An 18,136-nucleotide genomic window follows, 5' to 3' on the forward strand; every position below is an offset into this window, starting at 1 on the left:
CCCAAGTGCTGGGATCACGAGCCATGGCCACAATGCCAGGCTTTTGCACATGGTTTCTGGGTATCAAACTTATGTCCTTACGCTTGCACAGTAAGCACCACAGTGACTGAGCCATCAGCAGCCTTAATAGCTTAACAAATGTTAGCCAAATAAATATGTATACTTAACAGTCTGATTCTTCTGTTTAATCATATCATCTTCTGCTTTACTTAAGTTTGCTATTTTTAAATTTCTTCTTTTTCTTATTTGTTTGTTTGTTTATTTTGCAACAGGTTTTCTCTGTGTAATCCTGGTTGTCTTGGAACTCACTATGTAGATCAGGCTGGCCTTGAACTCATAGAGATCCTCCTGTCTCTGCCTCCTGAGAGCTATTTTAAACTTAAGTTGACTGTATGGTTCATTTGATACTATAAGAATTTGAAATATTTTGTTATACCCTAAGTTTGATTTTCCTTTAAAACCAAAGTTAATGGAGAACATTAAGAGTATCAATTAAACAAACCATTCATTGAAGTTTGAGTATAGAGCTATCATTTTAAAATATTTTTATTATTTGTAGTTATGTATATGTGTTTGAATCTGCATGTGGATATGTCAAAGGAGGTCAGGAGCTGGAGGTGTGAGCTACCCAAAGTGGGTGCTGGGAACCAATGTGGGTTCTCTGCAAGAGCTATTAACCACTGTGCCATCTGTCCAGCCGCTAGCTTTAGCTCTTAAAAATCATAACTGGAAGTAGTTATATTAACTATTAATGTTACCTGTTGGTGTTTTGTAATCTCCCCAATTAGATGAAGACACAGGGAGGCTTCTCTGTCCTAAGTAGTTTCCAGCTCTTTGGCAGAAATCAAGGCCCTTGAACCCTCTTTGATTTGCATTAGAATCAGAAGCACAGGGTGAATCCCAACTTGGAACAGCTGGCAGTTCTCTCCAAAAAGTCTCCCGGGTCCCAGCATTTGCATTTCTGTATGTGACATCTTCCATCTCATCCCACAGACACTCGGGCTGATTACTGGAGAAGTCATCTTTCCAAGAGTACCATTTGTTGTAAGTAGTCTGTTCTGTTCCACAGCTTGGATTGAACGAGTAAATCTGTTTTCTACAACTGTTTTTCTTAAAGTCCCAGTGAAGGTGGGACTGGGAGTTCTCTGGTAAAAAGACAGGGGTGGACACTTGCATGTTTCTGGGTCCTTTGGCTTCGGGACAATTTACAAAACCATTTGTGCCTCTCCTTTGAGAATCAGTTAGTGTCATTATGGGTTCACAACTTACTTGTGTTCGGGCCAGAGAAAAGACATCTGATTCTGAATCACTCCAGCTGGGAACGGAGGGCCAGGTGACTTTCTTTGATTCTGCATTCATTAGGGAAGGGTTATTCTGCACGGGGTCAGGGCCACAGCTGGGGTCCTCCCAGCAGCCCCTCTGACTGTGCGGTGCTGCAGATGGCAGCATGCATGGAGTTGCTCTTAGCTCCACAGGAGAAGAGCTTGTGCCTTCCGAGTCTTCATAGGGATAATATTCCTCCTGTTCTTGAATGATAGGAGCTGAACTCTGAGAAATAAAGAGATCAGTTTGATTCATATCTTCCTGAAGTGATGAAATCTGAGAAGACTTTGTCATGGAGGGAGAACTAATCTTGAACAAGGAAGTGATGCTGCAAAAATGCTGGAAAATTAAAAAACAAAATGTAATAGGCCTAGAAAACAAACATGATACCTAGCTAAATCCATAGAGACTACACTGAGCCGAGCACTAATGTAAGAAATAATTAAATGCCATTAAAAGAGAACATTGTAATTTACACCTATTTTTTTAGCAGCTCGATGGATTTTAAGTTATTCAAATTATACATGAGTACTATTCCTTGTTAAGACTTTAAAAATAACACCAATAACTCTAAAGCTCTCTTCCCTACTATGGTAGAAGTTCTTTTTTTTTTTTTCTTAAGAGAAGTATTTATGTATGTAAGTGTACTTTCACTGTCTTTAAACACACTAGAAAAGGACATCAGATCTCATTACAGATGGTTGTGAACCACCATGTGGTTGCTGGGATTTGAACTCAGGACCTCTGGAAGAGCAGTCGGTGCTCTTAACCACTGAGCCATCTCTCCAGCTCCAGTAGAAGTTCTTGGAAGGGGAAATATAAATGTGTTAATTGAATATTTATGAACACAATGACATTTCAAAATGCCTTAAAATGTGCTAAGTTGTGCTGAATTATCTCTGTGGCTTTAAAACATATATTGTACTTGGCAGCTAATGACAATTCTGTATGAAAGTTTAAGTAAATTATTTCTTCCCTGTGTGAGATCCAAAACAAAGGCAGAGACCATCCTTCAGAAGTGCATGTGGTGCAACAGGAAGCTGGAATGGGAAGGGGAGCCACAGGAGCCCGTGGCGCTCACCCACCTTCAGTACTTTGCCTGGAACCTGGGGCAGGAGTTCCTGGAGCTCAGCAGGCGTTGCTATCAGGAGCCAGTGCAGCGAAGGCGCCCTGTGTAACATGAGCTGAGCCACCAGTGGGTTTATACAGGGAAAATCAAGTAGGCTCATTTCCTCCTAGAAAACAGGGTGGTGTCTCCTCAGTCAGGGGTCTTCTGAGACTGACCTACTTTAGTCTACAGATTAAAACGTTTGTCATTGGCTTTATAACTCAATTTGGGGAGTGTGGAAAAATAAGCTATCAGTAAGGGATTCAGGTATTCGTATCTGTTTGCTTCACAAATGTTTAAATTATACATTTAGAAAAAGTAACCTTAGAAGGTGAAACTTCCACCCAGGATTTATCCAACCATTCATGGGGATCTCTCGTCGACGTCATTAAATTGTGGTCTGCAATTTGTCGAATTATTAAAGCAGTCTCTTCTACTCCAGGGGCAATTATAAGCTAAAAAATAATTTCCATATGTTAGATGCAGGGGACTATTAGGAAGCAAGATGTAGCTGCCCCTTACCCCCACCCCCCCCCCCGCACCTGGCTGACTTCAGATCAAGATGTAGAGCTTTTGGCTCCTCCAGCACCATGTCTGCCTGTACACTGCTATGCTTCCTGTTATGATAATGGACTGAACCTCTGAAACTGTAACCTGGCCCCAGGTAAGTGGTTGCCTTGATCATGGTGTCTCTTCATAGCAATAAAACCCTAACTAAGACAGGAGCTATTGATAACTGATGCTCCTCAGAAAGGGGGAATCAGTTTTCTATAAGAATATAGGTCAACCATGCTCCCATGAATATGAGCAGCACAAATAAGATTTAGGGAGCTATAAAAATAAAACAAACAAACAAACAAACCAAAAGAGGACATGAAGTTGGGAGGGTGAGGAGGGGATCTAAGAACTTAGTGGGAAGAACTGGGATGAATATGATCAAAATGCATTCTTTGCTTGTATAAAATTCTCAAAAACCAGTGACTAAAATAAAATTTTAAATGTTTTGATTTTGAGTGTTCATTTTAGTTGGTAACTTTTCATTTAACCTTAGCTTACTTAGCTTATTTAATTCTAAGATACTCTTGCCAAAGTTGTGTGTGTGTGTGTGTGTGTGTGTGTATGAGAGAGAGAGAGAGAGAGAGAGAGAGAAGAGAGAGAGAGAGAGAGAGAGCCAGTGCGTGCTGGAGGGATGACTGACGCACTTGTTCTTGCAGAGGACCAGGCACGGTCCCAGCATGCACATATCAGCTTATAACCAACTGAAATGCAGTACCCGCATCTGTTATCCCCGCAGTAGCCTAGCAAAAGAACCAGAGCCTGAGGGGGAAATAAAAGTCTCGTGCTATAATGGTGAGACAGCACAAGGACTGGACATACAGCTTAGGTGAAGAACCTCGTGCCTGGCACTTTAAGTTGAGTCTTATACACAATAAAAGGGCGCAATTTTCACAAAATAAATATCAGCTAGTTTCTTTCAGAATACTAAACACAAAATTGTCAGTAGATACTAGTTTTTGGAGTGCATATATTGTAAAAGAGAACTTTCCTAAGTTTATAGAAAACATATATACAGTGTATAGACATATACTGTTTAAGCAGACATTTATTTCATTATTAGTTTTAGATGCTCTCAGGGTGATATAACAGCTTCAATTACATAGAACTTTATTTTAACAGGCAAAATTTTATGATGGTGGCTATGAGTACTGCAGAATAGGAATATCAGAGTAAGAATTCTGCAGTCCATGCCTAGACTAAGGGTTCAAGAAGCCTATTTCTGAAGTTGTAGATGAATATATTTATGTATCATCTACAAAGGGAGTTCAGAGAGCTTTTTTAAAATTAGAGAGTTAAGACTATAACTAAGTGCTTTATGCTTGCTTTCCTACCACACACACAGGGTTTGAATTTGATTATCAGTATCACACACACAAAAGATTAACAAATGAAAACAAGAATAACATTTAGATAACACCAACAGCACCTTATTATTATTTTAGTTTAAGAGAATGTCCTTAGACTTTCTGGTACTTCTTTTATGGCTAAGATGCCTGGGAACAAAAAGGTACTAATAATTTATACTGATGCTCTCTAAGAGACAAAAGCCATGGTAACTAAGTAAAGTGGCAAGACATTCTAACACACACACAATTCATATGGGCTTAGGAGTCCCTGATTGTTTTTGGTTTTGAGTCAGGGTCTCATGTAGTCCAAGCTAGCCTTGAACTCCATATGTAGCCAAAAGTAACCTTGAACTTCTGATCCTCCTGCCCCCACCTCCCAAGTGCAGCATTATCTGTATGCACCGCTCTGTTTCCTGTGGTACTGGAGGCTGAGCCCATGGCCTTGTGCATGCTGGGCAAGCACTCTACCCACCAAGCTGCATCCTCAGCTCTCTCAAACTTATTTTAATAATGACATCAAGTCAGAACAGTGAGATGCCTAAGCATGTTAATGACATACTAACAAAGTAATAACAAATTGGCCATGATCACATCTTAAAGTTTATAAAAAAACAAATGAACAAACAAAATGGACTACTCTTAGGATGAACCTGAAAATCCTTTGGAGAAGTTTTTATCTGGGCAGAAGCTACCCACCCAGATGTTTGGAATGGATCGCCTGCGTAGGACTCCTATTTTACCCTCAAGTGCTTTCTTCGGGTGACACCTTCCTTCTCTGTATTGTGTTCCTGTATCTGAACACAGTGCCATACATATAATTATTTACCACATGCTGGGAGAAGGCTAACCAAGCAGAGGATCCTCTTTTGAATATTTATTTAATTATATGTATTACTTAATTTTATTTGAATCCTCATTTATTTATTTATTCTTTTTTTTCTTTTTTATTGCTAGGCCCTGGCATAGCCTCATCATTTATTTATTATAAAGATAACTTTTCTATGAATTGTACTTTTGTATGTAGTATCCATCATGAAATTGAAATTTTCAAAAAGATCTTTTTTTATTCTCTTAACAGGTTATTATTTGACTTAACTCTATTTAGTAGATGCTTGTTAAATATTTTTCTTTGTATCACTGTACAAGTTGCCACAGGTATACAAAGAACTTAGTTTCTACCTTTCAAGTTGTGCATACTCTTAATCCCAACACTTGAGAAGTAGGTTGTGGAGAGCTTTTGGGGCCGCCTTCTAGGAATTTGGCAGGAATTTGACTTTGGGCTAGGACTTGGAAGTAGGCTCAAGAAGAATACAGCTGAGAGGAATGTGCTCTTTGTATCTTGATGGGTCCTGTTTTGTTTTGTTTTTTTTAAGACTGAATTTTTTAAAAAAGATTTCTTGATTTATTTATGTATATGAGTACACTGTTGCTCTCTTCAGACACACCAGAAGAAGGCATCAGATCCCATGACAGATGGTTGTGAGCCACCATGTGGGTTGCTGGGAACTGAACTCAGGACCTCTGGGAAAGCAGTCAATATTCTTAAGTGCTGAGCCATCTCTCCAGCCCTTGCTGGGTCTTGTTAAGACCCTGAATACTGTAATCATGGGACCCTCCCTCTATGCTTTGTTTGTTCCTTGACTGCTTTGCTTGTTTGTTTGTTTGACTAGGAACGACCATATTCTTTGTATGTACCTAGAATGATATAAAAGCAAACTGGAAAAAATAAACCAGCTTCAGCCTCAGCACTCAGTCATGTTATACGGTTGTCTAACTGACTTTCTTTTCAATCCTCCCTCCCTTGAGACCCAGCTGACTGACGGAGCTGGCTTGGACAGTAGGTGGATCTTTGAGTTCAAGGCCAGCCAGTACTACACAATAACACTGTCTCAAAAACAAAAGCAGAACAAAGGAAAACACCAGCAACAAACACATCACACCCCAATAAAAGTCTAAGGAGTAATGGGGGAGGGCCTTGAGATTATGGAGGGTATGACTGGGGCAGGTTTCCTCACTGACTCAGTGTTTGAAACCTAGCTCTAAGAGATAGACAGCAGCATTCCCGGGGAAGAAAGGCCAGGTGACACCTCTTCACGGGCTGAGTATAACTGAGTGGAGGTTTATGGAGCAAATGGTTACCTGGAACTAAATTTTGAATCCACCTAAATTTGATTCTATTCTGAGTGAAGCAAGGAGACATGGAAGGTATGTGAGCAAGAGAACTTACCTGTGTGTACTTATCGATAGCCTTCTACCTGGCCTGTGCTGGGATGGAGAAGTGCCCAGGATATAGGAGTAAGCAGACAAGCTTCTCACACTCAGAACCTACTGTCTAGGGGATGCATTCCTACAGCTGCATCTTAGCAACGGAATTGATGTCCACATATGATGTAAGAAGGTAGAAAGGTGATCATTTAGGAAGGCATTTTAAAAATCTGCATGAGAATGATGGATGCCTGAATGTAGAGAAGCAGAGATGGGTATGGAAGACTCAAGAGATATCACAGCCACACAAAGAGGGCTGTGCTACACAACGTGTGGAGATTTCCAACTGGTTGACAGAATACAAGTGTAGACCTTAAGTGTCAGGATTTCAAGATCTGTACTCATAAACTACAGCAAGGCTGTGAGAATATCTGAGTGCTTAAATGAAGGAAATGGAAATGATAATAGAAAAGTAGTGAGCCCTGAACTCAGACAAATGCCTACCTTTAGAGTGGGATACTAACTAAGAAAAGGCCAGACAAGGAGCTCACCAGGGCTTACGAACCTATCAGAATGTCTGGGGACTTGCATCTGTAGCCAATAAAAACTTGGTATAGCTTTCATAAATAGCTTGTCTTGATCAAAGGACATTTATTTTTCTTTATATCATGACTTGGTTTTTTTTTTTGTTGTTGTTTTTTTAAAGTTCTAACTATGGCTTGATTTTAAGTGAACTGAAAGCATCGGTATTGTTTTGGTTTTGAGACAGTCTCACTATAGAGCTCCCTGGTTGGCTCTGAGCTCACCATCTTTCCGCCTTAATCTCCTAAGTGCTGAGATCACAGGCGCATGCACCATACCAGGCTTAAAGTTTCTGTCACTTATGTATTTGCTTTGTGTGTATTTATGTGTGTATATAAACAAACACATATAAACACTTTTAAAACAACCTCAAATTATATATTTCATAACTTGACCCTGCTCTTTATTGGCTCTTAAGGAACTGTGTCTGTTTAATATTTCTTTTCACTGGACACCTGTGTCTGTGTAACTTTAGCTTATGAACCAACTATAAATGTATAGGAACGTGATACCTTTACATCCAGCTCTTCAGATTTCAGGCCCGAGGAAACCAGAGCTGCATAAACCTGTGCGAGGTGACGAAGTGTCTCTTCTGTAAGATGGTATCTAAGAAGAATGTTATTATTATATGTCTACTCATTGGACATTTTACTGCAAGCATATCCACGGCTCTTTGCACTCTCTACCCTCTCTACCCTCTCTGGAAAAGATAGTTCCACTTCCTATCTTTAACCACGATATTAAACCTAGGGATGTGAGGCTGTGTGTGGAGGGAGATGAGGGGTGAGGAGAGAAATCCGAACCATCCCATTCTTATCTCCAGGGGTGAACTAAAGTTAGATACGTAGAGTACTCCATCTTATGGTCAAAGAGCAGGATACCACTGTGAGCAACTTTCCCCTTCAACAGTTTCCCCCCAGAGCCAAGGTGACTGCTGACCTGTGAGAGCGCAGTTCTACCTTTACCCACTCACTGTGGATATTTTAAGCAGCAGTGAGGAGATTGCCAGCTTATCATGAAGAACTCCAAGGCAAATACTCTCATGTCTAGGCCTCCTCCCTTGTGTTGCCAAACAATATTCCTGGGGAGATGTGAGCAAATGTCTATCCATCCCAAATAGGGAGTCGGTGACAGACCAAAGTGAGGAGACCACTAGACTCCAATGCAGCAAACCTCGTGCTTTATTGTGGTTACATACAGGACTATAGGTGTGGGGTTACATACAGGAGCAGAAATGACTCAAAGACAGCCGTGTCACCAAAGTCCACCCCATCATGGTTAACAGCTCAGAAAAGCTGGGAACCTAGAGCTCACTGCACACTCTGTGCACTGCACAGCTCAATATGGTTGGAGCATGTTTTCTCCAGTCAGTTTGGTTGGTCTGAGCCTCTTCAGGCAGCTCAGCTGGTCTCTGCTTTTTTTCAGACAGCTTGGCTGATTTGCCTCTTCCAGGCAGCTCAGGTGGTCTGAGCCTCTTCCAACTGGGCTACTAGGAAAAGACACTCTGCAACCTGTCAAGCCACCTGCGAGCTGTGCAGTGAGTTACAAAGCTGAGCAGTTTTGGTGAACCACCCCCGACACTGGGGTGGGCTTTTGGTGATGTAGATTTCTGTTCCTACAGTTAACCCTTCACCCACACTCCTGTAAATAACCCAATAAACTCTGATCCACCAGGTTGGGCTGTGGTGGTATCCTTACTTTGTCACTGGCTCCTTACCTAGGGGAAGTAGACATGTTTGCATATCTCCATGAATGGTGCCACACTACACCCAGACAAAGTTTTTCCACAGAGTAATAGGTTGACAGAGTAACTTACTTTGCCCAAGCTGCCTATACAAATAATATGAATTCGGTTGAACACTTCTAAGCATTGCAAACTCCAATTTGTGTTAAGCCTGTAACTCTGGTCATGTGTCTCTATTAAGCGTCCTGGCTGGACAAAGTTTGTAAGTGCTGTCACAACTTGTTGCTGAGAAAATTAAACACTCTGAGTAAACTAGGAAAAGACTCTTGGAGGCTTCCTTCATCCTGGCTTTGTCCAGTGAGCTTCCTCTCTTGTTAATTTTGCATTATGGGTTGTTTACCTCAGACTATAATAAATCATAGCCTGGAGTACAACTATATGATGCCTGCTTCCAGCAAACGTCAAACCAAGGGGGATTCTCAAAGGCCGCTGAGCTCTTCCCTGTGCAGAAACTATCGGCCTGAACAACTTAAGATAGTTCAAATCATTTCTTCTGCATTTTCAATTTCTCTCATTTGGTCAGCTTATTGAGATTCTACTTAAAGGATACAATTACCTAATGATATAAAACTATGAAACTTAAAATTCTGAAAGTAATTATATTTTATGATATCATAAATAAATTATCATATTGCATATTTGGATAAAAATAAAACTATCTAAGAATATTTACATGATAACTAAAAACAGGTTGGGGTCTTCTGCTATTCTCCCTGTATTTCAATTGAACCATAAAACTATATATAAGCAGCAATTTAAAAACAACCTTAGAAAACTTCCAAATAAGTAATTTATCTAAAAAATTACCAAGCTTTGGATGAAGCTTAAAAATGATTTATAAGTAGCACTAAGCATAAAGTGCCTCACAGGCCTTATTAACTTTCCAAGTGACAGAGTTAAAGCACAGACACAGCCTTTACCTTGTAGCTCAGAAAGGGATGAATGCCTTGCGAGGGCTGTTTGTTAACAAAGGAGTTAAGAGCCAGGGTGTTCAGATTCTTAGACTCCAGGATGTGTTTGTTCTCGTGAGGTAACAATGACACAGAAAGAGTTTGGTAAACTAGGAAATAAGAATAGCATCAAGAAAAAAAAGTGGTGGTGGCATATGCCTTTAATCCTAGCACTTGGGAGGTTGAGGCAGGGGGATCTCTGTGAGTCTAAGGACAGCCTGGTCTAAAGAGTGAGTCCTAGTGCCGGTCATGGTGGCACACGCCTTTAATCCCAGCACTCGGGAGGCAGAGGCAGGTGGATCTCTGAGTTGGAGGCAAGCCTTGTCTACAGAGTGAGTTCCAGGACAGCCAGGGCTACACAGAGAAACCCTGTCTCGAAAAACCAAAAAACAAAAACAAACAAACAAACAAAAAAGAGTGAGTCCTAGGACAGCCAGAGCTACAGAGAGAAACCCAGTCTTGAATACAAGCAAATAATAATAATAAAATAGCATCAAGAAAGTGAGGAAAGGGCTGGAGAGATGGCTCAGCAGATAAGAGCACTGACTACTCTTCCAGAGGTCCTGGGTTCAATTCCCAGCAACCACATGGTGGCTCACAACCATCTGTAATGGGATGTGTTTCCCTCTTCTGGTGTGTCTGAAGACAAATAAATAAATAAATAAATCTTTTTTTTAAAAAAAGTGAGAAAAAAGTCACAGGCAATGTCAAACATATTGGTACCTTCTTTACCAACCAATTTAAAGGACTTCTCAAGCCTTCTGTGAGTTAGATAGGATGTGGTACTATAGGGATAAGAGTGAGGAAAACTGGGAAGCAACTTGGTAGGAAAGACAATTCACTCAATGAACAATTTATGAGCATCTAACAGACAAAAGCAGTGAGCTTCAGAACAAGTACTCCAAAGAACCAACAGAGGAGAAGAAACTGAGAGCTAAGCAATTCACAGGATGGAAAGAGTCCATGAGGGAGTTCTGAGGAGATGGAGGAGAAAACACAGTAAGTGCTTGGGAACAGGTCCTAAGGGCCTGAGAGCAGTTTCTTTCTAGGAAACAGTTGAAGTAGAGAGCACCTGGCTAGTGGAAGGCAGGAAAGCCCAGCCCGAAATCCAGCAGGGTGCTACCTCCAGGACCTCACACATGAGCTATAGTGTATATTGTAGCCAGTAGGTATCTAGGAGCTCAGTAAAAGTCTCTCTCTCTCTCTCTCTCTCTCTCTCTCTCTCTCTCTCTCTCATTCTGTGTGTGTGTATAAAATAGTTGTGTGTATATGCACATGCATATGGAGCCATAAGTTAATGACCTTTTCTTGTCCTCCTCCTTCCTTCTTCTTCTTTTTCTTCTTCTTCTTCTTCTTCTTCTTCTTCTTCTTCTTCTTCTTCTTCTTCTTCTTCTTCTTCTTCTTCTTCTTCTTCTTCTTCTTTTTTTTTTTTTTTTTTTTTTTTTGGAGACAAGGTCTCATATGTAGCCCTGACTGGGCTGACTTTCTATGTAGATTAGGCTGGCCTTGAATTCACAGACATCTGCCTGCTTCTGCCTGGGATTAAGTGTTCTCAACTGTGCCACAGAGCCAGAGTCTCCAGTGTCACTTCTCAGGTACCAACTCTATTGCTTTGTAATTACAGGCTCTGTAATTGTCCTGGAACTAGGTTGGTGGCCAGTGAGCAACAGGGACTCACCTGCTTTTGCCTTTCTAACATTGGGATTAAAATGCAGACCACCATGCCTGACTTTCCTCTTCAACATAGGTTCTGGGATTTAAACCTAGGTCCTTGGACCAAGCACTTTGCTGACTCAGCTGTCTTGTCAGCCCCGCAGGAAAGGCTTTCGTAAGAGCAGAACAATCAGATCTTGGCTTTAGGGACATTAACTGAGTATATGACACACGCTTAAAGGAACACTGAGGTTATGTGGAGACAGAAAAACATCTGGTAGTATAACAACATGAAATAGAATCTAAGCTAAGGTACTGGTGCTATAAATATAGGACAATTGGATAGGAGGCAATGCTAAAAATTGCTAAAGGACAGACAAGAAGAAATGTAGGTTTGAAGGGGACAGAGAATATGCAGTCAGTTCATATCTGAATATGCTAACTTTGAGAATTTATGGAATATGAAGGTCGAAATATTTAATAAAGATTTAGAGATTTGAACTGGAGAGATGGCTCAGTGGTTAAGAGCACTGACTGTTCTTCTAGAGGTCCTGAGTTCAATTCCCAGCAACCACATGGTGGCTCACAATCATCTGTAATGAGATATGATGCCCTCTTCTGGTGTGTCTGAAGACAGCTACAGTAGCTACAGTGTACTCATATAAATAAAATAAATAAAAACCTTAAAAAAAAAGGAATTAGAGATTTAGTTTGGCATGATGGCACATGGCTTTAATCCCAGCTCTTGGGAGGCAGAGGTAGGCAGATCTAGCCTGGTCTACAGAGTAAGTTCCAGGACAGCCAGAACTACACAGTGAAACCCTGCCTTGAAAAAAGAAATAGAGATTTATGCCAGGAATTCCCCAGAAAGACTACAGATACCAACATATACTGATGAAAGCTGTAGTAGATAAGATGTATAATGAATAAAACAGAAGAGAAAGTACTCACAACAAATACATTTAGAGACTGATACAAAGAAGATATAAAGCCAGGGGAAATATCTTAGAAAGGTGGACATTCAAAGGAGAGTTTGGAGTGACACACATCTGACCCAGACAAATGCTTCAGAGCAGTGAAAGGTAAGAATAATGACGTTCATGAGATAGTGGCCTCCACAAGCAAAGACTGGCACAGAGGCGGGGAGGGGGGGCAGTGGGCAGGCATGGGGGAAGCCAGCTGACACAGGAGAAAGGAGAAATAATTATTCTGCTTATCAGTAAAGGAGAGGAGATACAATGACACCTCATGCCATCGTCTGGACATGGCATTTTCTAATGTTTTGGTTACCAAAGTACAGGAAGGAGTTATGTGTTCGATTTATTAACATGATTTTAGATGAGGCTTAAAAGTGATTTATCATTTAGCAAAGAAGCCCAAGATTACAAAGAAATAAAACACTTAAACAATAATGCTTATAATAATAAGATGGGACAGGAGAGAATGATCTGAACAGAACGCCCAAGACAGCGTGTGTCACGTGCCTCCACCCCCACAGCCCCTCAGTTAAAGCACACTAGATGAATAGCGCGGTGTGCCAGGAGCATCTGTGTGCAGAGAGGACTAAGAAGACTCTAACTATGACTATGGATAGAGAAATGTTTGCCTACTGTGAATTTAGTGTTTCCTTGGAATATAGTATTATCCAGCAACAGCTATACTGGAACGACAGTGCCATTAATCTCATGATGATATTGTCTGATGCCTTCTCATGATGTAACTCTTCTAGGTCCTATAAAAGTAAAGAAAATGAAGATACATTAGGTTGACTACTGCTTAAAATCTTCAATAGTCTGGCATATAAATGGTAGCTTAAGAGGCATAGGTATGGTTTCCTATTTTGTGTAAAAATTTAAATCCCATGGAAATGGGGGAGAGCTGCAGTAGACATAAAACAAGAGACAGCATCAACAGGGAGCCTTGTGGGTCTTCCAGAGCCCAAGATATGATGCAATAGCAGAATCAGTGCTCCTGCGATGGTAAAGGCTTTTGTGGGCGGGAACATGGCTACTCTGGGGCAGCAGAAAGCACATTTGAAAGCCTATGGAATAACCTGTTGGTGGTGCAGTGGGAAAGAGCACTTGCCCTGGAAGGATGTGGCCTAAGCCGAGCCCTGGAGCCTGCCTTGCACAGTTAAAAGGGTGGGCTGAAGAGACTTCCCGGGTCTCTCCACGTCTGGACCTTCTTGTCCTTTACTAAGACATTTTGATAAAGTGTGTAATTCATGACATGTCCTTCTTCTAACAGTAAGTTCTATAACTGTGGATTAAGACATTTTTTCTAAGTCAACCAATAATTAGGAACTTTAAATATTCACGACACATGGACTTGAACTTTCCCATTATATCTTCCTTATATTGTAACATTTGCTCCTCAAATCAGAGTGTACTTCACCACACTTACCAATAGTTTATAGTCTCTGTATCATCAAACCTGATTTCTAATCTCCATTTCCTTGCATCTGGTACTTTAAGCAGGCAAATGTATAAAAAGATTCTTTCAAGAATTTATATACATCTTAAGTACCCACATAGTTGTATCATTTATTTACATCCCAAATGCTGCCCCCTCTCCACAAGTCCCTGCCCTAGCCCCTCCCACTTCCCTCTGAGAGGGTGGAGCCCACCCAGGTGTCCCCTGACTGTGGCACATCAAGTCTCTGACAGATTAGGTGCATCCTCTCCCACTGAGTTGTATGTGTTTTAATATGTGTGGTTTTCTATTTTTAAATATATTTTAATGTGGTAAGTTCCTACCTTTGAATGTATTCCTTCCCCATCCTTGCGCTAAGGATTGTATGTGGGATCCACTTTCCACCTGGGCTTCTATTTTTTATTAGTTTTACCTGCACAACTATAGCAGTATGCTCGTCGACTGTCACCACCACATAGCACTCTGTACTTCCAAAGAGTTTCAGTGACCCACAGCAGCATCTCTCCACTAGTGTGATATTATAGCTGCAACAGACAACAGTCTTCAGTGAAGAGCATGCCATAGCCAAGAATGCTCTTCTGAGTATTAAATTATGTGAGGCACTGTTTTTCTTTCATAATTCAACGTATTCTTTGTATTTCAGAAAGAAAATTGTGATTTCTTCAGCATATAAGAGAAACTAGAAACCTTTCTCCTCTAACCTATACCTGTTCACCTGGAAAGCCTCTGGTGCATTTTCTATTGGCTTTACCTTGAGTTGTGTTCATTTCTTTTTACATTTTTATTTATTTGTTTTATTTATTACAAATTGTACTTTTAATTTTTATGTACGTTTATGCATGCATGCATGTATGTGCATGTGTGTGTGTGTGTGTGTGTGTGTGTGTGTGTGTGTGTGTGTGTATGTGAATGCATGTGCATTCCAGTGCCCATGGAGGCCAGACAGGGCATCAGACTCCCTGGATCACCTTGAGCTGGAGTTACAGGTATTTATGAGCTTGCCCAACCTGGGTGCTGGAACCAAACTCTGCTCCCCTGCAGGTAGTGTTATAAGTTAGCTGAGTCATCCCAACAGGTCAAGTTGTTACTGGGGGCTAAATTCAAGGCCTCACAAATCCTAAGTGGTCTTGTACACACACACTAAGCACACTCTACAGCTGAGCTACAAGCCAACTCCCTGTCTACATGTAGCTAACAGTTTTTTGATGAATGCCTGGTAATGAAAACAAAAGCACAGACTGTTGATTTGGATTTTATCTGAAGCAATAATCCAATTCTCCTTCAGAGACATGCATGTCAGTATTCCTGTGTGCTATGCTACAGGTTTTTTTTTTTTTAATTTAAAGCATTCAATGTTGGTATTACCTTAAAACTAATGACCTGAAAACCCAGCCATCCATTCAGCACTTCACAATCCTGTTTTCCATGCTGTTTTTAAGCAAAAATTCTCATTCTCAATTTTGTAAATGGCTCAAATCTTTGAACATGTAATTTATAGAAAAATAACACATAAGATGTCTATAGGTGCTGGTAACAAGAAAAATTTAAGTGCAAATTTAAAGAAAAATTAAGTTTTATTTTGCTCACAAAGTTAATAAATATCATAAAAAGGTGTTCAATAGAGTTTCGGGATTAGAAATATAAATTGATATACTCTTTGGAAAGCAGTTCTTATATATTCTAGTCTTGAGTCAGAATGACTATAATATTCAGGAATATAATAAATTAGACTACAACATGCAAGGCATACTATTTAGCTTATCAGACCACACACACACACAATGCCAACAACTAAAGTGCAGTCCTTACTTGGACTCCAGCAGCCGGAGTATCTCTGGAGTATTGAGAAGTCCTTCAGATGCAAAAAATACATATGGAATGGGAATTTTCAAGAGAAACCCACCAAATCCATCCAGCAAGGCATCTCCTAAGTAAGATAATGAAATGCTTACTTTTTCTTTTGCCACACCTTTCTCTTTTTTATTAAACAGCAGTAATGGGGGTGCATGTTAAAGAAGTTACACAAACACAATATTTACTCTATGAATAGCAATCGGAACAAAGAAAAGTCTGTGAAAAGGACAGTCCTGCTCTAGTGGAGCAGGACGCTGGCTTGTCTCCTTACTCTGCAGAGCTGTGTCTGGAACAGCGACTTTAAAGGCCAGAAAAGGTATATCCAACAGTTGGCAGTGCTCGGCCCAGCAAGAGTGCCCCACATGGTTGTACTCCACCACGAGCGAGAAGCTGCTCCAGGGGAAATCCGCTCCGATACTGTGGTTGTGCACAACCACGCAGGCATTCGTACTGGAGAAAAAACAGGCCAAGACGGGAATTACACACGAGCTACTCCTTAACTGAGGCAGTCAAGATGGCTCCTGTGCTAGCCTGACCTGTGCGGCCTCAACTGGAAAACATCGGTTCACTTGCTGCTTGTTTCTTTTGACTGCATTTATCTCATTTTATCTTTCTTTTGTTGTTATTGTTTAGTTTTGGATTTTTAGACAAGGTCTCCGTACATAGCCCTGGCTATCTGGAACTTGCTATGTAGACCAGGCTGGCCTCAAACTCACAGATCTGCCAGCTGCTGCCTCCAGAGTGCTGGGATTAAAGACGGACACCACCATTTTATCTCTTTCTTACTTAAAAAAAAAATACCAGAACATACAATATTCCGTATGCTCATATCCCAAAAGTAACTCTGACTTTTTAAAACCCGAGTACTATCAATAATAGATGTCAACATGAAAATTTTGCCTTACCTCATCAATGCTAAGTCTTAGTGTTGAAAATCTTCATACTAGCATATGAAAATCTCCAACTGCCAGGTGAAACTGTTCCCCCACAACCCCCCCCCCCCCCCCCGGGCCTCGTGAGTGTTTAACAAAGACAAAGGTGATGGACACAGCAGTGTAAGCATTGCCTTCTCATCGTCTTCACGTGAGACAGCACTATTGTACTAAACCCTCTACTACTTTCTATCCAGATCAGTCTACAAGTCAAAAGTGTGCGTGTTGGGGTTGGAGAGATGGCTCAGCGGTTAAGAGCATCGGATACTCTTCCAGAGGTCCTGAATTCAACTCCCAGCATCCACATGGTGGCTCACAACCCTCTGTAATGGGATCTGATGCTGTCCTTTGGCATGTACCATATATATACAAAGAATATTCATACGTACATAAATAAAAATTAAAAGTGTTTATGCCAAAGTTTTTGTGGGCTTCTATTTTATTTATATTTCTTTTCATTATTTGGATCTCAATATTAGAAATAATTTCTATGTGAAATAAGGCAAGATAAAGACATTTAAAAACACAATGCTAGGCCTATTATTAATTAGCAGGCCCTTTGGAGGACAAAGGGAACTATAACAAGCCACGCCAAGAAATTTTAGAAAAACTAGGCTGTTTTAAAAGGTTTTTTTCCTTCTTCTTCTCCCTCCCCTTCCCTTCCCCTTCTCTCACCTTCCCTTCCCCTTCTCTCACCTTCCCTTCCCCTTCCCTCCCCTCCAGAGCCCCTGTCTGACCCCCCTGCCTCTGTCTCTTGAGTACTGAGCACCCAGTTTTGTTTCTATTTTAGCAATGATGATACTAGTTTGGGGATATTAAAATAAGATTGAACTAAATCCCTGGATGCTTACTTTATTAAATATACAAGGCTATGTTGAGAGTTAAAATGTTCAGTGTAAGGAATTTTTCATGAAGAGAGTAAAGCTGCAGATTTCAGATTTCTTTAACCTGAACTCTGGAGCCATCACCTTCCTGGGTGTTAAGGAGCAAACCGAAGTCTGGCTCCTGGCCTGTGAGCTACAGCCACAGCCACAGCCACAGCCACAGCCACAGCCACAGCCACAGCCACAGCCACAGCCACAGCCACAGCCACAGCCACAGCCACAGCCACAGCCACAGCCACAGTCTGGACATCAGGAAGAATTTTCTCTTCCTGTGGAACTATGCCATACATAAAAAAAAAAAAAATACTTTACCCTTTTAAAATACTGGTAGTTTCCAGAATTTTTTTTCTATCATTAGAACGTAAAACAGTCATTGTTAAACCTGTTTGGGAAAAAAAAAAAGGAGTTTTCTTTCAACAAGATTCCTCTTTTTCAGTTTTGTTGACTTGAGAAAACCGGGTTAAATCCCATCTCCTCAATCACTACTTATGAGACCTACTATGCTATGTCTTTATGAACTTTTTCTTTGTTTATAAAACCGAGTTGTAAGTAGGCAGTACTAAT

General features: G+C 40.7%; 1 protein-coding gene across 1 annotated transcript in view; it reads right to left on the reverse strand.

Moving 5' to 3' along the window:
* Positions 1-18,136, reverse strand: part of Shoc1 (shortage in chiasmata 1) — a 97,000-nt gene that overhangs the window by 4,531 nt on the left and 74,333 nt on the right. The window contains exons 19-27 of the mRNA NM_001370843.1: positions 17,885-17,954; positions 16,028-16,206; positions 15,712-15,829; positions 14,315-14,426; positions 13,080-13,201; positions 7,635-7,728; positions 2,755-2,886; positions 2,409-2,558; positions 759-1,662 (exon numbers count right to left, since the gene is read on the reverse strand). Of these exons, the coding sequence (NP_001357772.1) occupies positions 759-1,662; positions 2,409-2,558; positions 2,755-2,886; positions 7,635-7,728; positions 13,080-13,201; positions 14,315-14,426; positions 15,712-15,829; positions 16,028-16,206; positions 17,885-17,954 (1,881 nt within the window). The remainder of the gene's footprint in view (positions 1-758; positions 1,663-2,408; positions 2,559-2,754; positions 2,887-7,634; positions 7,729-13,079; positions 13,202-14,314; positions 14,427-15,711; positions 15,830-16,027; positions 16,207-17,884; positions 17,955-18,136) is intronic.

The sequence above is a fragment of the Mus musculus genome, chromosome 4, assembly GCF_000001635.26.
Source record: "Mus musculus strain C57BL/6J chromosome 4, GRCm38.p6 C57BL/6J".
Lineage (NCBI taxonomy): Eukaryota > Metazoa > Chordata > Mammalia > Rodentia > Muridae > Mus > Mus musculus.